Raw genomic sequence first — 19,592 nt, 5'->3', positions numbered from 1 at the left:
AATTAAAAAGAATGTAACTTTCTATACGTTCCAGCCATATTACCGTTGTACTTTCCAGCCATATCACAGTTATTTCCAAAATAAATTTTACTAAACGGTAAGAACTTTTGTCGCTGACTGTACACTGCTCTCTGTGCCACTTCAATCCTGATCGACGCACGTTGTTCGTCCTTCCGAAAGCAATTGTTATGGTGCTTCCACTTTCCTCCTCTACTTTTTACTGAATAACACACAGTCGTAACCACTAGACACAATCTTCTTCGTCTCATTCCCTTATTAGCTACGGAACTCTTATAGCAACCCTTTGAATTGAGAAATGTTGCCATTAATTTTTATCCAACCTATGTAGAACAAAAGTTTCTATAGAAGTTAACTCAAATACTTAATGAACTTACCTCCACCACGGGAATGCGGTAGTGTACTAGAGGGTAAATACCGTGAGTCAGGAACACCAGCACCAGACACATGAGAAGCACTAGACTGTACAGAGTATCGACCATGAGATCCGCTACTAAAGAAGATATAAATATTAAGAAAGGACATAATTAATCATTGTCATAATTAATATCAATCAGCACTATTACTTTATTATTATTGAAAACATTATAGACATAACAATGGAATATATATATATATATATATATATATATATATATATGAGAGAGAGAGAGAGAGAGAGAGAGAAAGAACCCGAAGGTTCACTGGCGCAAACAAAATAAGCTAGTTTATTTTATCTTCTGGCAACAATTTATTAAGAATTGTTATTACCCAACACCCATGAATTACGTTTATATTATCCTCCTACCTTCATCTTATACACAGACCTTGGTATCCTGTAATCATCCTGTACTGTGGTACCTTCACCCTGTAATCATCTCAACCAAGGTTCTACACATCGTTCTGGTACTGATAAAAATTATTTCGATAATGCTGGTAACTAGTTAAAAATTTCAATGATTTATTTATTTAAATGATTTGCTGAAGTGAAAGATTAATGTAGGAAGTATTGGGTTGGTGCAATTGAAATGCCCGTCTGACGTGTCAAATGCCAAAAAATAGAAGTATACCATTTGGTTACTCAAAGTAGTCTCTGGCTACAGTCGCATTTCTACCATCGCTTAGCCAAAGTGAAATTCCTTGACGAACGAAGTCTTGGATTTGCGAGATAGTCCTCAACCAAACGTTACGCCGATTGGTCATCAGGCTCTTCTCTGGCAAGTAGTAATTCATATGCCGAAAGAATGATAGTTGGTGAGAAAGAAGTCAGGAGAATACGGTAGGTAAGGACGGGTTTCATACTGCAACTCATGGAGAGACTACCGTCCTGAATCAGGAGACCATGTCCACGGACTAACGCTGGATGCTTCCGGGCTTCCGGGCATGCTTGCGGTGCATTTCGTAGTTCAGGACTGTAACGATCCAGTGGCAAAGTATTTTGTTCGCCTCAATGGGGAAAGACACAATGGATCCCTATTCCCTCTAGACCGACCATTTACGATTGTCAGAGCACTCAGAGAACGGTACACCTCCAAACGGTGATTCTTCTCAGCCTGTTTAACTCACGTAGAACCCACGAAACCAGCCTTTTTATTATTGATTGCGTGAAGCCTCTGAACACCAGTGGTATGATGTATGCCCAATTCGTCTGTAATTGTGCAAACACTTTTCAAAGTCTTCCACGGTGTTCCTTAGTCAGTGAGTGCGAGACATGATATTTCACAAATCAACAACGTATGAAGCGTTCATTTCCCACTTCTAGTTCAAACACACTGTTCATGTTTTCGAAACTAAGTGCAGAACGCTCCAGTGTGAACTACAAGTATTAAAGGAAAATCATGCGAAACTGTATGTTTCCTATGGTGTACTTTCACATGACCCTGTTCAACTACACTCTGCCTCCTGATCGATTAGGTACCCTGGCCTGTTCACTAAACATATACGAACTTTTGCACGCGTGCATCTGACCATCTACTGGTTGCATTACAGAAGGTGACTTCCCACTGCACGTAAAATCGGATATTCCATTCGCATTAACCAACGACCATAATTATTTTGCTTTTTTCGTAAATCATCTTTATAGTTTGCTCTGTAGACTGCCGCTCAATAAGTCGAAATTATCAACAGAAGTTTGAAACTGAAACATGGAAATGGTTACTTTTATTTTAGGTGGGTCATTTATACTTCACAAAAAAGAGTAGAGGTAATCATCGCAGAGTCTAATTTTAAACAATAGCTGATGACCTATGAAAAATATTTTTTCAAAAGGGTACTGAAATTCACGATTAAATCCGTGAATCGGCAATGCTTGTTTTGACCACCGAGTTACATAACTGACAACTCTTTAATACTATAATACAAGTATAGTTGACTGTCAACTACCACGGTTGCATGACATAATGTGTCACGAATTTCTTATTTTTACAGTTACGAAGCTATAATGATATAATTAAAACCTACTTCCTTTGCTTTATTTCTTATATTTTTTAAGTACGTTGTTGTCATTAAATAATAAAAGTTACAACACGAAAGTTAGTTGTGAATTGATGTAGTTGTAATGATCGACAGACATCAGTATTATTTTAACACGAATTTTCTAATTGCGATTATATGGGCGCATTAGAGGATGATTCAAATTAACAAAGAATTGGCTAATTACTAATGAATCCTCCCTTGGAAAGCCTAATAAATATTTTTCAAACGTTTCGGCACTCGAAGCTGGTTCCGTCCTCAGTGCCAAGGTGAGAAGGATTAAAACGGATAGGAGATAAAAGGTGTAAAAAAAGGAATGCATACCACTAAGTAAATAAATGTAACGTAAAGAGTAGATCCTGAAATATGACGATCAGAGCGAAGTGCAAAAGAGTGAACTGAATCGAAGATAGCGCAGTGTCTATGTTATGTCACTATTGCCAGACTCAAAATATGCATCAAAGGTAGGTAAACCAAATTCTAATCACTGTTACCAGGTTCAGCAAAACAAAGAAACAACGAGAGATTAAATAATCATTCTTTATTGAATCTGGATACTGGTAACGTTAATAGAATTTGGTTACGTACCTTTGATGCATATTTTGTGTCTGGCAATAGTGACTAACATAGACACCGCATTATCTTCGATTCAGTTCACTCCTTTTGCACTTCGCTCTGATCCTTACATTTCAGGATCTACTCTTTACGTTATATTTATTTATTTAGTGGTATGTATTCCTTGTTTTTATACACCTTTTATCTCCTATCCGTTTTAATCCTTTTCACCTTGCCACTGAGGACGGAACCAGTTTCGAGTGCCGAAACGTTTGAAAAATATTTATTAGGCTTTCCAAGGGAAGATTCATTGGTAAGTAGCCATTTTTTTAAAATTGAATTTTCTAATTTACTGCTAACGGAAACTAGTAGTTTGGAGGTCAACAGCGTGCTTGATTATTCTCGACCTGCTTGTTTCCACTTTTATCATTCCATCAACGTTAATACTTCTCTTAGTCTCTAGCACAAATAAAACTGTCACATGAAACTTAATACTGATTCTCTATCAATCCAAGTACATTCCAAAATATGTATTTATTATTTTTAAAAAGCTACGCTTATGCGAAATACGCTTTGGAATAATCGCATAATGTAATTTTACGTTATTTAACACAAGACACACAAGGGAGAAACTTCTTTAATCTGGGGTTGGAAGAGTTATAATAGAAGTTTTGTTCCTATTCACAAACAAGAATTAAGAGAAGAAATTAAGCTAAATTTCTGTACAATTAGAATATTATTCTCTAGCAATGTCCTTGCATTCTAAATGTCTGAAAGTTAGTATATTGAGATACTATGGATAACACAACTATCAAGATAAAGTTATGTTCGACTGAAAAGTAACTTCTTAGTAATTTTAGTAACCAGTCCAATTTTACCCATCGAAGGGTCCGAGGTGCTCAAGAGACGTTGTGAAAATAATGTTGAAGTTGTGAATGGTAAATCGGAAATTGTTTATAAACAAGTGTTTGGAAATTTTCTAATTTTCTGAAGGACATTTCACAACTTCTTGTAATACTAAAACTGGATTTTTCAAATTAACAGAAAGTAAATGATTGTCCTATGAGTTCTACATCATAAGAATTCTCTCAATCTCTCAAAGCTGTACCTCTCAGATCAAAGTTTTGGCTATAAATATTGCAATTATTTTAGAAATTTGAATGCAGAAATAAGCTCTTACCTTCCTAACGATGAAACATCAGCCAGTGTTCCAGAATCGGTGCTGGAAAGCTTAGACACTGTAGAATACCTATTTGATTGTGACGGTGCTGGTAATTCCTCATATATCTGAAATCACAAACGACTGAAATTACATCTGCATTTATTTTCTGGTTACCAACTTACATTCTGTATGAATCATATTTTGCATTTTATACGATAGTAATGATTAACTAAGATCGTAGCAGTAAATCATTTTTTTAGTAAATCGTTTACAATTATCATTATATCAAAACAAGTACAAATTCAACATTTCTATAATATAAACCATTTTGCAACAACAGAAATGAATACTATATGCCTCAAACATTTTTAAGTAATTGTATCAAGGTTAAGTAATGCTAGAAATATGAATCTGAATATTGGCTTTCTCCTGATACATAAAGATATTTCAACACTGATAATATAAAATTTACTTTCACTACAGATTATCTGTGATTGTATCATTGCTCGATAATCGATTTTGCATTGATTGATACAAGCAAAATTCAGAGATATAGTTGTAATATACAAAAAGCATTTGATTAAATGTATATTTGCAGTCAAACCATTTGCAGCAGAAGTTTACCTTACATATTCAGTACATGATCCAGTTTATTCATAATGGCCTTTATCCAGTTTCAATTAATGGTATGAAATGATAAAGGCTTAATTCATACCACTGGTATAAATTATTACTATTACTCTGTACTCCAATATGGCGCCCTCTTAAACACTTCGTAACTATTTTTTTAACTTCTCTTTCTAGTTTTGTTCTCGATCTGATAGACTCGTCAGCGAAGGAACTTCTAGGGCACTTATTTTTCAGTGTTGTGTGATAATAATTTCACAATTTTCACTGTTTTCTAAAAGTATTTATATTCCTTTCCACCCGAACCCGCACGATCGTGCGGGTAGCTTTTCTGTATTACACAAGCTAGAATTTTTCATTTTTCACGCTCACTACAGCTTCAAAACACGCACATTGTGCGGATCCACTTTCTTAGACCTACGATAGACCCACGCACTGTTTTAATAAAAATATTCTATACTTGTTTCATGTAGTATGGAAAAACCAGTTTCATGAAAATAAGGATTTCTACTTCCGTGCGGATATATATATATACACGGTGTTCGGAATAAATTTGACATCTGGTTTGAGGGTGTTGCTTGCAGAGGGTGTTGCTTGCGTTCACACATATTTCTTCTCTTTGGTTTCAGATACAGCTGTGAAGTCGCACAGAGCTGCAATGGACCAGTGGAAGCCACCAGAATATTGGAAAGGAGTTACGTGCATCACGATGATTCGCGCTGGACATCCAAATTCTGAAATCACGACAGCCGCTCAGTGCTCCTTAAACACTGTGAAAGCGATACGAAGTGAAATGCAGAAGTGCAACAGGGATTACGAAGCCGTGGCTGCGAGAAAAGCGCACAGAAGACGGTCTGATTGCCGCCGCACACAGGAATTCATGCAAGAATTGCAGGAGAATGTGAAGGAGGATCCATGTAAGGGAATCCGGGCTCTAGCGCGAAAAATGGGTGTTGCCCCGTCAACCATGCAGTTGGCTTTGAACAAGGACCTTGAGAGCCAGACTCTGCTCCCTGCCATACTGATAGGAAGACCCTGAAGTAGTTGTCTGGCAATTTTTATGACTTCACCTGTCCCGACATCTGGCCCCCAAACTTCCCTGATTGCAATCCTATGGATTATTATGTGTGGGGCGTGGTAGAGCAACTAACCAACCGCACTGCCTGCACCACGAAGACCCAGCTAATCGACCGGATTTATGAGGCATTTGCAGCTCTCCCTCGGGATACCGTGAAGGCTTTCTGCTCCAGATTTTGGAGCCGCCTTGTGGACGCAAACTTTTTTTTTTTTTTTTTTTTTGAGTGATTTTGCTTTGTCTGGTTCTCTTTATTCTGTACACTTTCCATGAGGTCAATACAATTTGGTTTGAAGAAGCTTTTCCTTGTTTATTACTTCCACCCACAAGTGTCAAATTTACCCCGAATATATATATGTTTCCGGATTCTTTTGTGCCAAAACTTACGTGCAGATGGCTGTCCTACGTATATTTAACAAAACGCGACTCCTTCCTCCACACGCGCAGAATGAACTCGCACGATCTTAGACGCGTCAATCTGTAGTGTGTGTTATCTCGCTGGGTCGAAACCCTTGCCAAAACTCATCTGGTTTCTGGAGTACTTTGTTTAACTTTCCCCAGTGTTTGTTCTCACTGAGTCGAAAATACTGCCAAAACAGTAGTTTTTATGTTGTAACCCTTTACGAGTCAAGTTTTGTGTTCCAAGAAAGAGCACGAGTTGTGATATTAGTCTGACTTTAATCCAGAATGCGATCGAAAAGTATAAGGTTTCCCAACGTTCGGTTTGATTCTTGAATAAAGGGGACAAGAACACGCCCGTGCATAACCCTCAAGCTGTATACAGTAAAACATAGCAGAACGGCCATTCATGAGAATCCTCTGACCCGAAGACAGATGATGGAGGTCCCTTGTGCCTATATGTGCTGAAGAGGACCAACTCAAATTAAATCAAACCGGAGACAGATAGCAAATCGTCTAAATGTGCCTTTGGAAACTGTCAACGGCTAAATCTTGAAAAGATGTTCAAGGCTAGCAGTCACCGATGCCCGACGACGGAAATATCAGTGTAATGCTTGAAAGCTGAACGAGCGGAATCTGGAAAATCAAAAGCCATCAAAGCACGGAGAAAAACGCGCGAAGCGCTTCACAATGTGGGTCCGAACAGGCAAAGAAGCTTCCTCGACAGGGTTCATTGTGGTTCCCGGCTACTGTCACTGAGACAAATTGAAAATTCGCTGGATGAGGAATAGCAAAATCAACTCTGAGTACTACATGTAGGAGACCCTGAGGCCAATCTATGAGTAAGAGATACCAGAAATTTACGGAAACGAGATCAACATTCTACTAGGATAGGCAGGCGGTTAATGGAATGAAGGCCATACCCTTAAACGAGATACATGTGAAGTCTCCAGACCAATGGCCTTTTGTGGATTTTGACGACTGTTTAAAAGGATTTCGGTCAAGAGGCGTGTAACAACTGTGAGTGGACTGTAGAAAGCTGTAAACGAGAGTGAAACAAGCTCTCCTTCGTAGTTCTTTAAAGGAGCTTCTGCAATGGAAATCACGTCGGACTCGTTCGGAACCAGGAGTGACAAATAGAGCAATCTCAAACTACAATTTATTCACATATACGCGGAACAACATATATAATAAAATATAAATAAATTGCACTATTTGTATAACGAAATTAAAAGAATAAAAAATATGCAACTGAATCACGAATCGAACCAACGTCTCTGATTTACTGTGATGGTGCGCTAAAACTATGATACAAATCATCATCTTATCCACTGATTTTTAATCTTAAAGTTCGTGTTCAGCCATTCAGAACAGAGCCTGTACAACTCGTATTGTGCTTGAAATACCCGGTGTTTAAAACTAATAACCACTATGATGGTTGAAACATATAGATCATACAACAAGAATAAATAAACAAGATTTTTTCACCCTTTAAGTTCTACAGATACAGTGTCAATGATACAAGCAGTTACAAAAAAACTTTTATCATCCAATACCTAATTCAAACGTCATAGGTGTTCATTAATATGGACACTAAATTATCTACGCACAACAGAATTTGTGGAAGTTTAATTGCACATTATTCATTCTTGAGTTTTATTTAATTCATATTTATAGAAGTATGAGAAAAACAAAATTAATTGTTCCACGAGAAGAAGGGACATGAAGAAACTACATTTGTCCCTGAGCTTTCAAAATAGTCATTTTGTCATCACTATATGCAAATAAAGAAATAAGAAAAGGAAATGTTCGGTCATACGTTAAAGCAATATCTGAAGATGTATTCGGATGTTATCACGGAAACACATGTGGTCAGGTTAAAGATGGTTGGATATTTAGATAGGAGAAAGCACTGGTGAGAGGAGAGATGACTTGCAGAAAACATGTATGCAACAACTATGATGTGATATAGTGGAAAGAGAGCTCGAATAGTGGATTGACAATGAATGAGATGTAGTATAGATCGAGAAAGGTCGAAAATAATAACATTCACTGCTGCTTGTAAAAACTGCAACATCTAAAAATAGATAGATGAATATAATGAAATATATCACAGATTCGTTACATTATTTTATAAAAATGATAACAATTTCAGAACTGTACCAACTTGTCTATTGAAGAAAGTGACGAAGGAGATACCGACCAATCACAGCCCACAAATATTAATGGGGAACAGGTCAGGCGACTATGAAGACCAGAAAAGCAACGATACCGGTCGTTCCTAAGAAGGTTTCCACACTTTCCAGAATGCATACTGCAGAGCAATTTACCCTCAAATATAGTCCCGGATTGAAGAACGGTATGATTACGGTCCGTAACTTCCCTAATATAGTAGTCACCGTTGACATTGCTCACGTATAGTATCCAACGGCACCCTACACAATCACACGTGCCATTTAGTCGCGAGAACGTTTGGCAATTTACTCTAGCATTCTGCGCTCACCATGACAGTGTCTAACATGTATGGGCCATTGTTGTAGGACAGTTGCACAGGGATTTATGCGAAACTATAATAATCTGCCACTAAGTACGCAAGCAACAGTATTCACACATCCATTGTAGCCTCAGTCGTTTACAGTTCTAGATCAACGGAAGCAGATACCGTCGACACACACAATTCCTCATCCATTATCGTGCTCCAGTGTTGAACTAACGTCGAACGACACTGTACGGTCCGTCATCCAGTGGTATGGTCATATTGAGCAGTCCAGTAAAAGGGGCTTATTTATCAAAACTACTACTCTACTAGCTCTTAAGTTATTTATCAGAACTACTATTCTATTAGCTTTTAAAAAGTTACTAACTACAATTGTAAATCTCAAGTTCTTGTGATTTCTGTTTCTCTAAAATCTTACAAGAATTTGTGACTAGGGCAGAGTTTACACTGGTCGAGACTAAAATCGTTACTAGCAGCGGAACTTCAACTTCAGATGAGAACTAACAATTATATAAACGTCCTAGTTTATAACTTAGGTGTTAAGATTACTTAGAGGCAGCAGAGAGAAAAGGGAACAGCGACCTGGAACAAGACCCTATGCACGAGGCGCTGAAGGCTCTTATACAATCAATTTGCATCTCCTCAGATCCGTCAAATTGCAAAAAATGACTTAATAGCAAATAAATAAAAGGACCGGTATGAACGCTCTTCCTTGAAGCACTAATCTTCGTATTTTTCAAAATGCAAAAACAATATTAATAGTTTAACATTTTTTGCTCTTCAGTTGTACAAAATGCTACAACTAATCTTTCTTCTTTTAATCCCTAAGTGTTCCCCCCTTCCCCATTCTCGAAACAAAAAGGGACAGCTATTTTACTACCTTCTACGAAAGTATTATATAGAATCAAATCATCATATATTTTGTATGAATAGAATCCACGGATACAATTCTATTTGTTGGTGTTTAAGCGCCATGTTAGTGCACTCACTAGTTTCTAAATGACAACACTAACTACATCACTAACATACATCTTGGTCCTTTCATATAAAGAGAATTCAACACTAAACGAAGCGAGCTCACTCGTGTATAACTTTTAGTTAATGTGATATGAGTACGGATCGCTGTTATAATCAACGCCTTGCATACTTACCTACATTCAATTTCATATTTTATGTATATATGAATAGGTAAATTAATTATCTACATTTATGTTCAAGAAGTATCCAATTGATGATCACGATAAATAAACTGAACTTGCCTTGAGAACTTTAGTAATAACGTATTTGTGCTGGATCGAATCCCATTCTCTTTGTACTCTGCAAAACACATTAGCATCATCCTCGTAAGGTGGGTGTTCACGATTATCTGGGTGCCTGTCTTGCTGCTGAGACTGAAATGAGTAAAGATCGTAACACCTTTAACATATGAACGTAATAAGATTTTACTTAATCCAACCTAGCATAAATCTATTACATATAGCACAGTAACTTTCCTTGTCTTGTAACACTACCACGCTCAATGAACAGTTTGAACCAAATATTTGCAGGACAATTTATTGCTTTCAAAGTTTTAACTAGTGTTTAATCATTTATTACGTGTCTACTTTTCAGTAAAGATATAAAAATATTACCTATTTTTCGCAGGAATAAACTGGAAAATCGAGTTTAATTTTAAGTACAAGAATTTAATGAATCTCTGATCTAGCTTGGAAAGTATTTACTCCTGCTACGATGTTCCACACTAGTGATGCACACTTTAATCTTTGCAAAATTAAGGGGGTAGACTACTAAATATTTTTTGAAAAACTAATAATTTTTCTTTTGCCCATTTTTCGTAAGTGGAAAGAGGTAATAAAATGTAACTTACTACAATAATAGATAATGTTATTCTACACCCGAAAATACGAATCGGAAGAATTTTCAGTGTTGCCATCCATAGAAATTACAGTGTGACCAGAATTTGAATTACTCAAAAATCTAGGTAAAGGCAGCGACTAGAAAAATGAACTCAACGGTAATTGATAACTTATCATGCTGTCTACCTTTCTTCTTTACTACTTTTTAAAAATTGTTTCTACTTATTTTGTAATAACTTATTTATTTTGTAATAATTTATGTAAGTTTTATAAAATAAATAGAAATGTTATTTAAAAAGTAGTAAACAAGAAAGGTAGACAGCATGATAAGTCATCAATTACCGTTGAGTTCATTTTTCTAGTCGCTGCCTTAATCTAGATTTTTGAATAATTCAAATTCTGGTCATCCTGTAATTTCTATGGATGGCAACACTGAAAATTCTTCCAATTCGTATTTTCGGGTGTAGAATAACATTATCTATTATTGTAGTAAGTTACATTTTATTACCTCTTTCCACTTACGAAAAATGGGCAAAAGAAAAATTATTAGTTTTTCAAAAATATTTAGTAGTCTGCCGCCTTAAGACCTTGTACGAAGAAATGTGTGTATAAATTATCTTGAAAGTTATTATTTTGAGTTATGATTAAGTTTAAATGTATGTAACATCTCATACATATTCATTATGAATGGCATATAGAGCGAAAACACCAAACTTTCCCCATAATATTTCATATGTATTTTGGTTTTCTGTTTGCCCCTTAATTTAGAATAGAAAAAAAAGGAGCTTGTACTGTGAACACGAATGAATTTTTTTTTAAATCTTTTTTAAATGGTTATATTCAAAAAATTTTCAAAGATCTATCCCTACGGTATTTTAGTGCCTTTTTATGCAAACAGAAATAAGAACTTTTATATAGTTACTGGGATGAAGGTTATATAATAAACACAAAGTTAAAATCAGACAATATACTTTTTTTTTAACACACTATGCTTAGTGATATACAAAAGTAAATCTATAACAGTGGAAAATTTCTATTATATCAGGTTTTGTTTCTATATTGTTAAACTAAAACACAATAACACACTGAGCAAGGCTTCTTTTCTTTTTAGAAATCTTATAGGTTTTACGTTCCACGGTTATGCCGGCTAGGCTAATGGAGATGGTGATGATAAGAGGAATGAAAATCGAGGAATGAAGAAAGTGGGAGGAAACGGGAGAATTCTGAGAAAACTCATGCACACGGTGTTTGTCTACCACAAAGTTCACTTGGCGCGAGCTGGGATCGAACCAAGGACCTCATGAGCCAGAGATGAACACACTACCACTGAGTCAGCGCGGCCCCACAGAGCAAGGCAGTGTAATAACATGAAAAAAAAAATCATGTAACAGTTTCAACACAATAACTGTGTCTTCATCAGACTTCCACTCATTCCGGCTGCTTGGGAGTGATCATCTTTCGCTTGATACATTTTGTCTTCTAGTTATCTTTGTTATTTTCCCTTATTAAATTTGTTCTCTTTCTTTCTTCTTTTAGTAGAATCATCTTCCATTCTTTATCGCGAATCCTGCATTCCAATTCATCTTGTCTCCTACCTTCATAATTTCCCTGGTTTCTTTCCATTTTCTCACCGATGTTCTATTCTCTGCTTCCATGACTTCTGCTCCTTCCCACTCTATCCTGTAGTTTGTCTCTTTCTGATGCTTATATATTGCGTTATTGAAACTGTTACATAATATTTTAACATGTCGATGGTGTTAATGTAAAAGGTCGGAACCCTCAAAAAATTGAAAATGTGGATTTTTCTTATTCAGCTCACTATAGGTCAGGCCATAGGTGAGAAAAATATTAACGTGTGCTACAAATTTCTAACTGGAATGACTTAGTATCTTAGAAACTTTTTATACTTGGGGGCAGAACGTAGCTCATCTGAAATTTATAAGACCGTGTATTTAGACAACTCAAGGATGAATTTAACTAATCTTCTTAGGATAAGAAATGAAATAATCAATTTCTTTTGGATATTTTCGACATCACACCACAAGCTGTCAGGACTCGAAATGGTTTTAACTATAAAAATCTACTAAATCGTAATGGCACAGAAACTTAACCATTATGACTATCCAACATCGTAAAGTAGATGTAATACTCAGAGGTAGTTCAGCTTTGATAATCTCCAATCAATGTATTTTCACTATCCGATCTTAATTCCAACTCCCCAGTCTACTCTCCGTCCTTAACTAGCACAACCCCTTTCCGGGATTCAGATGCTTCCTGGTTGTAGCGTAGAGCTTAGCTCAGGTCTCCTTATGAAATGCCTTACTTTGTTATTTCCGTATAGGAAAACTTCCTATAATTGTGGTGTGATGCCTACGTTATCTGTTTTAATTTTCCTAAGCAGTTTGAATATCGCTTCCTTGTTTTACAATAAACAAAATAAATTTACAAAATACATGTAAGGATTTTGGGTACTTTACAATATTGTAAGCTTGTGTGTATTAAGGCAAATAAACCACTTTTTATACTTGTGTCTTGCAAGGATGTAAATGGAAGTTTTTTTTTTTTTTTTTTTTTCTCCCGAAAAAAGCTAGAAATGAGGCTTACGACGTTTTACCTTAACACCGTCGATATTATCACATAACTTTGCTCAGTGTATTATTGTGTTCTAGTTTGGAAAATTCCGTTGCAAGTTCGTAGCTGACTACATTTTACGGCGTAAAACCAACCTGTAACATCATTTAAAAATAAGCTAAATCATTAGAATATTTGTTTTACAAATAGCATACAAACAAGTACAAAAACTCTATGAATGAAAACTCTATGAAAACTTTCACGAGGTAAAGCATTAACTGAGTGCTGAAAAACAGTAGTATTATTACTTATCTCGCAAAATGAGATTGGTGACAGTCACATTAATGTTCTTACCTCCACTAACTGAGTCTGAGAATTATTTACTCGAGAAACGTCACTCTGGGGAGCCATGGTAACTTCATTAAGTGGACGCTGACCCTCCTGCTGGAAAATAATAATATTTAAAAAAAAAAAAATCACTAAAGACTACAAAAGCAAAATCACACTTCAAACAAAATATCTCAATAGCTAAAAGACCTTGACAGTAAGCGTGAACGAATTATTAAATCATGTCTGTTTCCTTGCAGTTTGGTGCCTCAGAAAACAAGTGTGTTTTCAGGAATACTAATCTCAAACTCTGTTAAATAATTTTTACATCATTACATTATTTTACATTTTTACATTATGTTAAATAATTTTTACAAATTACGTGAAATGTTCTGGTCACTAACTCATTAAAGGTCAACGTTCCGCAAACGCAACATTATTTTCAACATTGTTTGGCGTCAAGAATGATATCTGAATTAATGACAAATACCTTTTCATTATTTAACACTAAGTCTACTTTAATTGTGAAACTTTTGGTTTGCCACAAGAATGCTTCCTGTGGCGTCAATGTTGCTCTAAATATGTACATTTAATTATGTGAAGAAAAAAAAAAGATTTTTCAGTGTTTATTAAATATTCTTACAGTGATCTTCAAATGTACAAAATATAGTGTATATTAATTCATTCTTATGATTTTCAATGTACTATTTACAGAAATACAGTTTTTCACCTTTCCATAATTTAACAAAAATCTTACACGTAGTGTTGTGCACAATATAGTAAATCGTTTTTTCATAGTGCTCATTGCTTCAGTAACATATGCTGCAGTGGAAAACCTGACAATGAGCACCACGATAGATCTAAGAGTGACAATACCGCGAACTTGGCAAGTAAACTATCAAGGTCTCCTTAGTTTCGTCATTTTTTTTTTTAAACAAGTGTTCGATAGTTAGCTAAGCATGTGCGGAGATTAGGTAACAATAAAAAAAATTCTGAATCTGAATAATATTGACTTATTCTATTTGTTCCCTGACCTGATTTTCATTTTATATTGGACCAACTGCGTTTTAATATACTTTATATTCTGATGAAGTGTGTATCTAGATTATATTTTTTTTTTAAATCTAGAATCGAGAATCGTATACCGTTTCAGAACCTTGAATCGTGTTTCCAGAACCCGAGTATTTCAGGATTCGGTTTTGGTAATCCCTAATCAGTGTTAAGTGAAAGGAAGTATTTTACAACAGGTACAATTTAATAGAATATATTACATGGTTACTCGATTCCGGATCTGAAGGGCATTGCGAAGAAAAAGAGCGAACCGTTTGTCCGGAGAATGTTGTTTATTGTGCAGTGGAGTAACAATTCTGTTACACTCACAACGAATTCTGTAAATGCTGACCCAACTGTAAGTCAGTAGTCTGTACAGTTAGAAAGAATTCTCAATCCAGCAACCAAACGTGGTACAAATTTTAATGGAAATATTGGAACAGTCGAGCTTCATTACAACGACGCTGCATAAATCTGATTATAAGAATTTGAATAACTACAGAATATCATAGAGAGAAAATGATAGTGACCTTATTCAAACACGTTTTTGAAAATATACTTGTACCCTCTTGTAAGTGTAAAATGAGAAAAATGAATTCCAACTAAATTTTAGGCCCACAATAGTTTTGTCATTAGTTTTCTGAATCTCAATGACTAGTATTTCAATCTACTACAAATGTAAAAATGAGATTAGAAAGTACTCAGATCAATTCTGGGAGACCATTCATTTTCAAGGAAGCTGCTTACTACAATGCAGTACGACAATGTTACGCATGCTGTAATCTCTCACCCTCAGAACAAATGCAAATGTAGTGTCTATCATTCTCAGACAATTTATCTTTGTTACAAGTGTAACATTCCACTGCATTCACACTGCTCTATGTCATTCCGCAATAAATACCGGTAAGTTATTGACCACTATTTAACGATTTTACTATTGAATGGTTTTCAAGATATACGCTGCTGTGCAAATTTCAGATTCACTAGATGGTACGAGTATTATTAAAACTAACATAGTACAAAAATAAAAGTGCGTTAATATAAGGTGAAGTGAGAGAAGTCATTTATTCATAAATTGCCTCTAGTTTTATCATGGATTTACAGTTATCTTAATATAAATATATTTTCAGACCAGAAATAAAATCTTCCAATTGTTGCAGCTCAGTAGAGTTAGTTTAATCTTATTCCGTATTTCTAAAATCAGAGAACATTTTCGTATTTTCAAAATAGTGCTCAGTTCAAAGGTCAACGATGCGTAAACGCAACATTATTTATTGGTTACGTTAAAAGGGTACATTTTTCATTATTATTTAATATTCCTTTCTTAAAACTAGTTACAGTATATTGCAAAACCACTATTTACTTCAAGACGTCCCAAGTATTTTTTCCATTATTGGCCTTTAATGTGTTAATACTAGAAACATAAAAACAAGAAGCAGGAAAAAGTAAATGAGGATACTAGAAATTATAAAGAACTGGCCCAAATGGTAAAATAAAATTTGTGAACCTTTCTAAGAGACAGTATACTTCATCAACTATCACATGTAAAAGCTATCACTTTATCCAGCTTCTTTCCAAGTACAGAAGTTTAGAAACAGTGGAAAATATGTTTTGTTTAATCTGCCTAAAGGAAGACTGGATTTTGTACTTAATAAAGAATGGGTCAAATACTTGACTTTCGACTTCTGAAGTTGTTGTTTTTATTTATTTATTTATTTATTTATTATCATTCTATTAGTGTCAATTGTATGTTTTGAATTCTTTAAAGGTTTTGAAAGGCCTGATACTCCTAATTAATTAAACTTTGTCTCTTGAATGTGTTCTTTGATTATCAATGCTAATATTTCACTTCGCTATTTCAATGTACAATTCTTTGTTTTTATTCTTGAGAATAAGTTTTCTGAAGTTGAAATCTACGAAATAAGCTTTTGCGAACTTATTTAAAAAGCAATGTGACATACAAACAGCGTGGCACAGGTAATCCATGAGCAATACAAATGAAATGAATTGTCTAGTTTTACGTTCCACCATTATGCTCTTTAAGCTAAGGAAGACGCGTGATTAATGAACGTGAATGATTATGAAATAATGATGGAATGATACTGTGGAAGGAAACGGGAGAACCTCGAGAAAATCCGCAGATACGATGTTTACACTATAAACTGTAACCCACTAGTAGTTTCGAAAAACTATAGAACTAAAACTACGATCTACTAACTTGAAATTCACCAAACATTAGTGGTATCCAGAAGACACTTTGTTTATTTATAAAACAGGATACCAGGTATCAATATTTATTTGACGAATTAAATGAAATCACCCAAGCACCAATGGCAATTTCGAAAAGAAAATAATAGGAGATGGAATTCTCTAAGATCTTACAATTTTAATGATCACAGTAGTTTTTCAGTTGCCTTTCCTGACAATTTCTGTTGTAATACTTTGGGAGTACAAGAAACTTGAAAATTGGTTTGACTTTGACACTATTAAAAAAAAAAAAAAAAAATCTTTAGAATGAAACTAAGTTTACAACTCTCTCGGAATTTCGTTTAATAACCCTTCGCATAAAAAGTAATAAAATTACTCTCCATACTTACCGTAGAAGATATCTGAGCATGTCTTCCATCATATGGCTCCACATCTGGACTCCTATGACCTCGGCTTCTTTGAGGCGCCTGTTCATCTTCACTGTCACTTGCCACTAACACTACTTGGTCATCCCTGCTTCGTTTGGAACTGGGCATGGTATCAGAAGAACTAACGGGCATACTCATCTGGGAAACAGTATGGGATTGTGTCATTACTCTATTTCTTCCGAATCGTCCAGTCCTCTGCACCACTGTCTCACTAAAACACTGAGTAGACATAACTCTTATGTTTGCCTCACTAACACCTTCAAACGGCATAGATCTGACATCATCTGTGGAAGTACCGAATTGAGCGTATCTATCTGATAATCGTGGTTCTTGAGAATTCAAATTATTACTTTGTTCTTTCTGAGTAACATTCATTAAATGTTTTAACATTGATAATGACTCAGTTACAGCATGGGGAGTCAGTGGAGGACAAGGGTAACCGCTACTAGGTGGAAATTGTTTCCGGAAATCGAACATACGAGGCTGCCTCTGTTCAGGTACTGCTGGTACTGCAGTGGGTTCATCATCATCCTCATCATCCAAATTCACTTCCATTATTTGTTTCTTCTCCGGTTGAATCTCAATTGGATCATCCTTCGTTCCTGTCGGCTGACTTTCAGTGCTTATTTCTTGGGTAAGAGGTGAGGGCGTCTGCTGTGAAACAGATGTTACTTGAATGTTATCTTCGTCTTCATTAAAACTCGATTGTCTGTTCTTATTTTCTGTCGCTTGTTGCATAGCTTCACGCAAAGCCAATGCACGCTCTTTCAGCTGGGAAATAGCAATAGCAGGAGGAGGACCGCTTTGAGATTCACTTCTAGCAAACTGCTCATTCCCATTGCCATGCATCTGCGTATTATTCTCCTCCTGAGAACTAGATCTGGGATTATTACTAGATGGATCACTGGCAGAAGATACAACAGCGTCTTTCACACTTTGAGAAACCTGAGTCTGTGACTGCGTCATATTTGACTGAGACGGAGTGTAATGTAAAGTAAAATTACTATCGGATTGCGACTGCACATCGTTTGTATCGTCTTCAATGTCAACAACTTTTATATCGTCTCTATTACTTGCACCCTCTTGTGACACTTTCCACCATCCCTGTGACATGTTAAGACTTTGACTATACGTATCTCTTGTGCTCTTACCAGGTTTCACTTCTACTACTTCAATGTCATCATCATCAGCACTTTCTTCATCTTGAGACTGTTGTGTCGATTTGTACGGAAGATCATGAGATTGTGTCAAGTCATGCAACTGTAGAGGTTCTTTCTGACGTGAACTATTGGATGCGTCATCTTGCGATGCAATTATCGTGTCTAAAGGTTCCATCTCTATTGCGCTTCCCGATACTACGTCTTTAGATGGAGTCTGGACACGAACATTAAGAACATCATCCTGACCAACACTATCTGATTCCAAATTTTCTGACGTGAGCACACTTAAACCGAGAGAATCTTTCTGACCGGCACTATCACAAACACCGTCATCCAATAAAGTCTGAGTACTTGATAACAATGGATCCTTTTCTCTACTGGCATTGATTTCACAGCTAGTGTCTTCCTTCGTTCCTTCAGCACTTTCACGACCTGAATCTTCTTGAACGTCACTAGATTGACTTGTAACGGTCAATTGAGTAGCACCAACATCACTATTAGAAACATCTTCAACCATCTGTACACTTTCCGAAGCCTCTTTATCATCACAAACACCAGAAACAGTATGTGGAGGCGACAGCTGCACACTCTCAGAGTCTACTTCATTATCTAATTCGGCTACCTTATCACCAACAGCTGAACTGTCATCAGCATTTACGACGTCCATTTCTTTTGAAACTTCTGTCCTTATAGATGAAGTATCAGCTGCTGGTTGACGATTTTCGTCAGCAGTCCGAGGAACTTGTTCACTTTCTGTTCCAACAGAGCTTATTTGTGTTTCTTGATCTAATTCATCCTCTAAAAGAACTGCCCTATTGACACTTTCCACGTCTTTTAGTACGCCACTTTGACTAGAACACGTATCTATTTGTACATCGTGTGATTTTGTCATGGCAATTTCCTCCTTCAAAACATGTAAATCTTCGGAATGTTTCGTTACTTTTGAGACTTGTATTTCTTGTAATTCATCATCATCGTCGTTATCCTCTTTATATAACTTGCGGGCAGATAATGGACTCTCTGGCGGCGATTCCATAGTCTTTCGTTTCCTTGCAGTTGACGACACTTCTTCTTCTTTGGTTGGTAACTCTGTGCTCCCTCCTACGTCTGATACACTGAATCTGAAAACAGACACAATTACTTAGAAAAAGAAATGCAGTAGTAATATTTTGTACGTACAGAGACGTTTTCTACAAAAACTAACACAA

The 19,592-nt window shown here is 35.9% G+C and overlaps 1 protein-coding gene across 3 annotated transcripts in view; it reads right to left on the bottom strand.

Moving 5' to 3' along the window:
• The window catches only part of LOC145666430 (uncharacterized), a 150,275-nt gene that overhangs the window by 55,557 nt on the left and 75,126 nt on the right, over window positions 1-19,592 (bottom strand). Inside the window, exons 7-11 of one of the 3 annotated variants that reach the window (XM_081733647.1) lie at window positions 17,186-19,505; window positions 13,566-13,655; window positions 10,044-10,175; window positions 4,205-4,311; window positions 396-511 (exon numbers count right to left, since the gene is read on the bottom strand). In XM_081733647.1, coding sequence (XP_081589773.1) covers window positions 396-511; window positions 4,205-4,311; window positions 10,044-10,175; window positions 13,566-13,655; window positions 17,186-19,505 — 2,765 coding nt within the window. The remainder of the gene's footprint in view (window positions 1-395; window positions 512-4,204; window positions 4,312-10,043; window positions 10,176-13,565; window positions 13,656-17,185; window positions 19,506-19,592) is intronic. The other 2 variants (XM_081733650.1, XM_081733649.1) reach the window with 2 other exon arrangements.

This window comes from Thermobia domestica, chromosome 12 (assembly GCF_964235325.1).
Source record: "Thermobia domestica chromosome 12, izTheDome1.hap1.1, whole genome shotgun sequence".
NCBI lineage: Eukaryota > Metazoa > Arthropoda > Insecta > Zygentoma > Lepismatidae > Thermobia > Thermobia domestica.
This window is presented reverse-complemented; position numbering and strand designations above follow the sequence as displayed.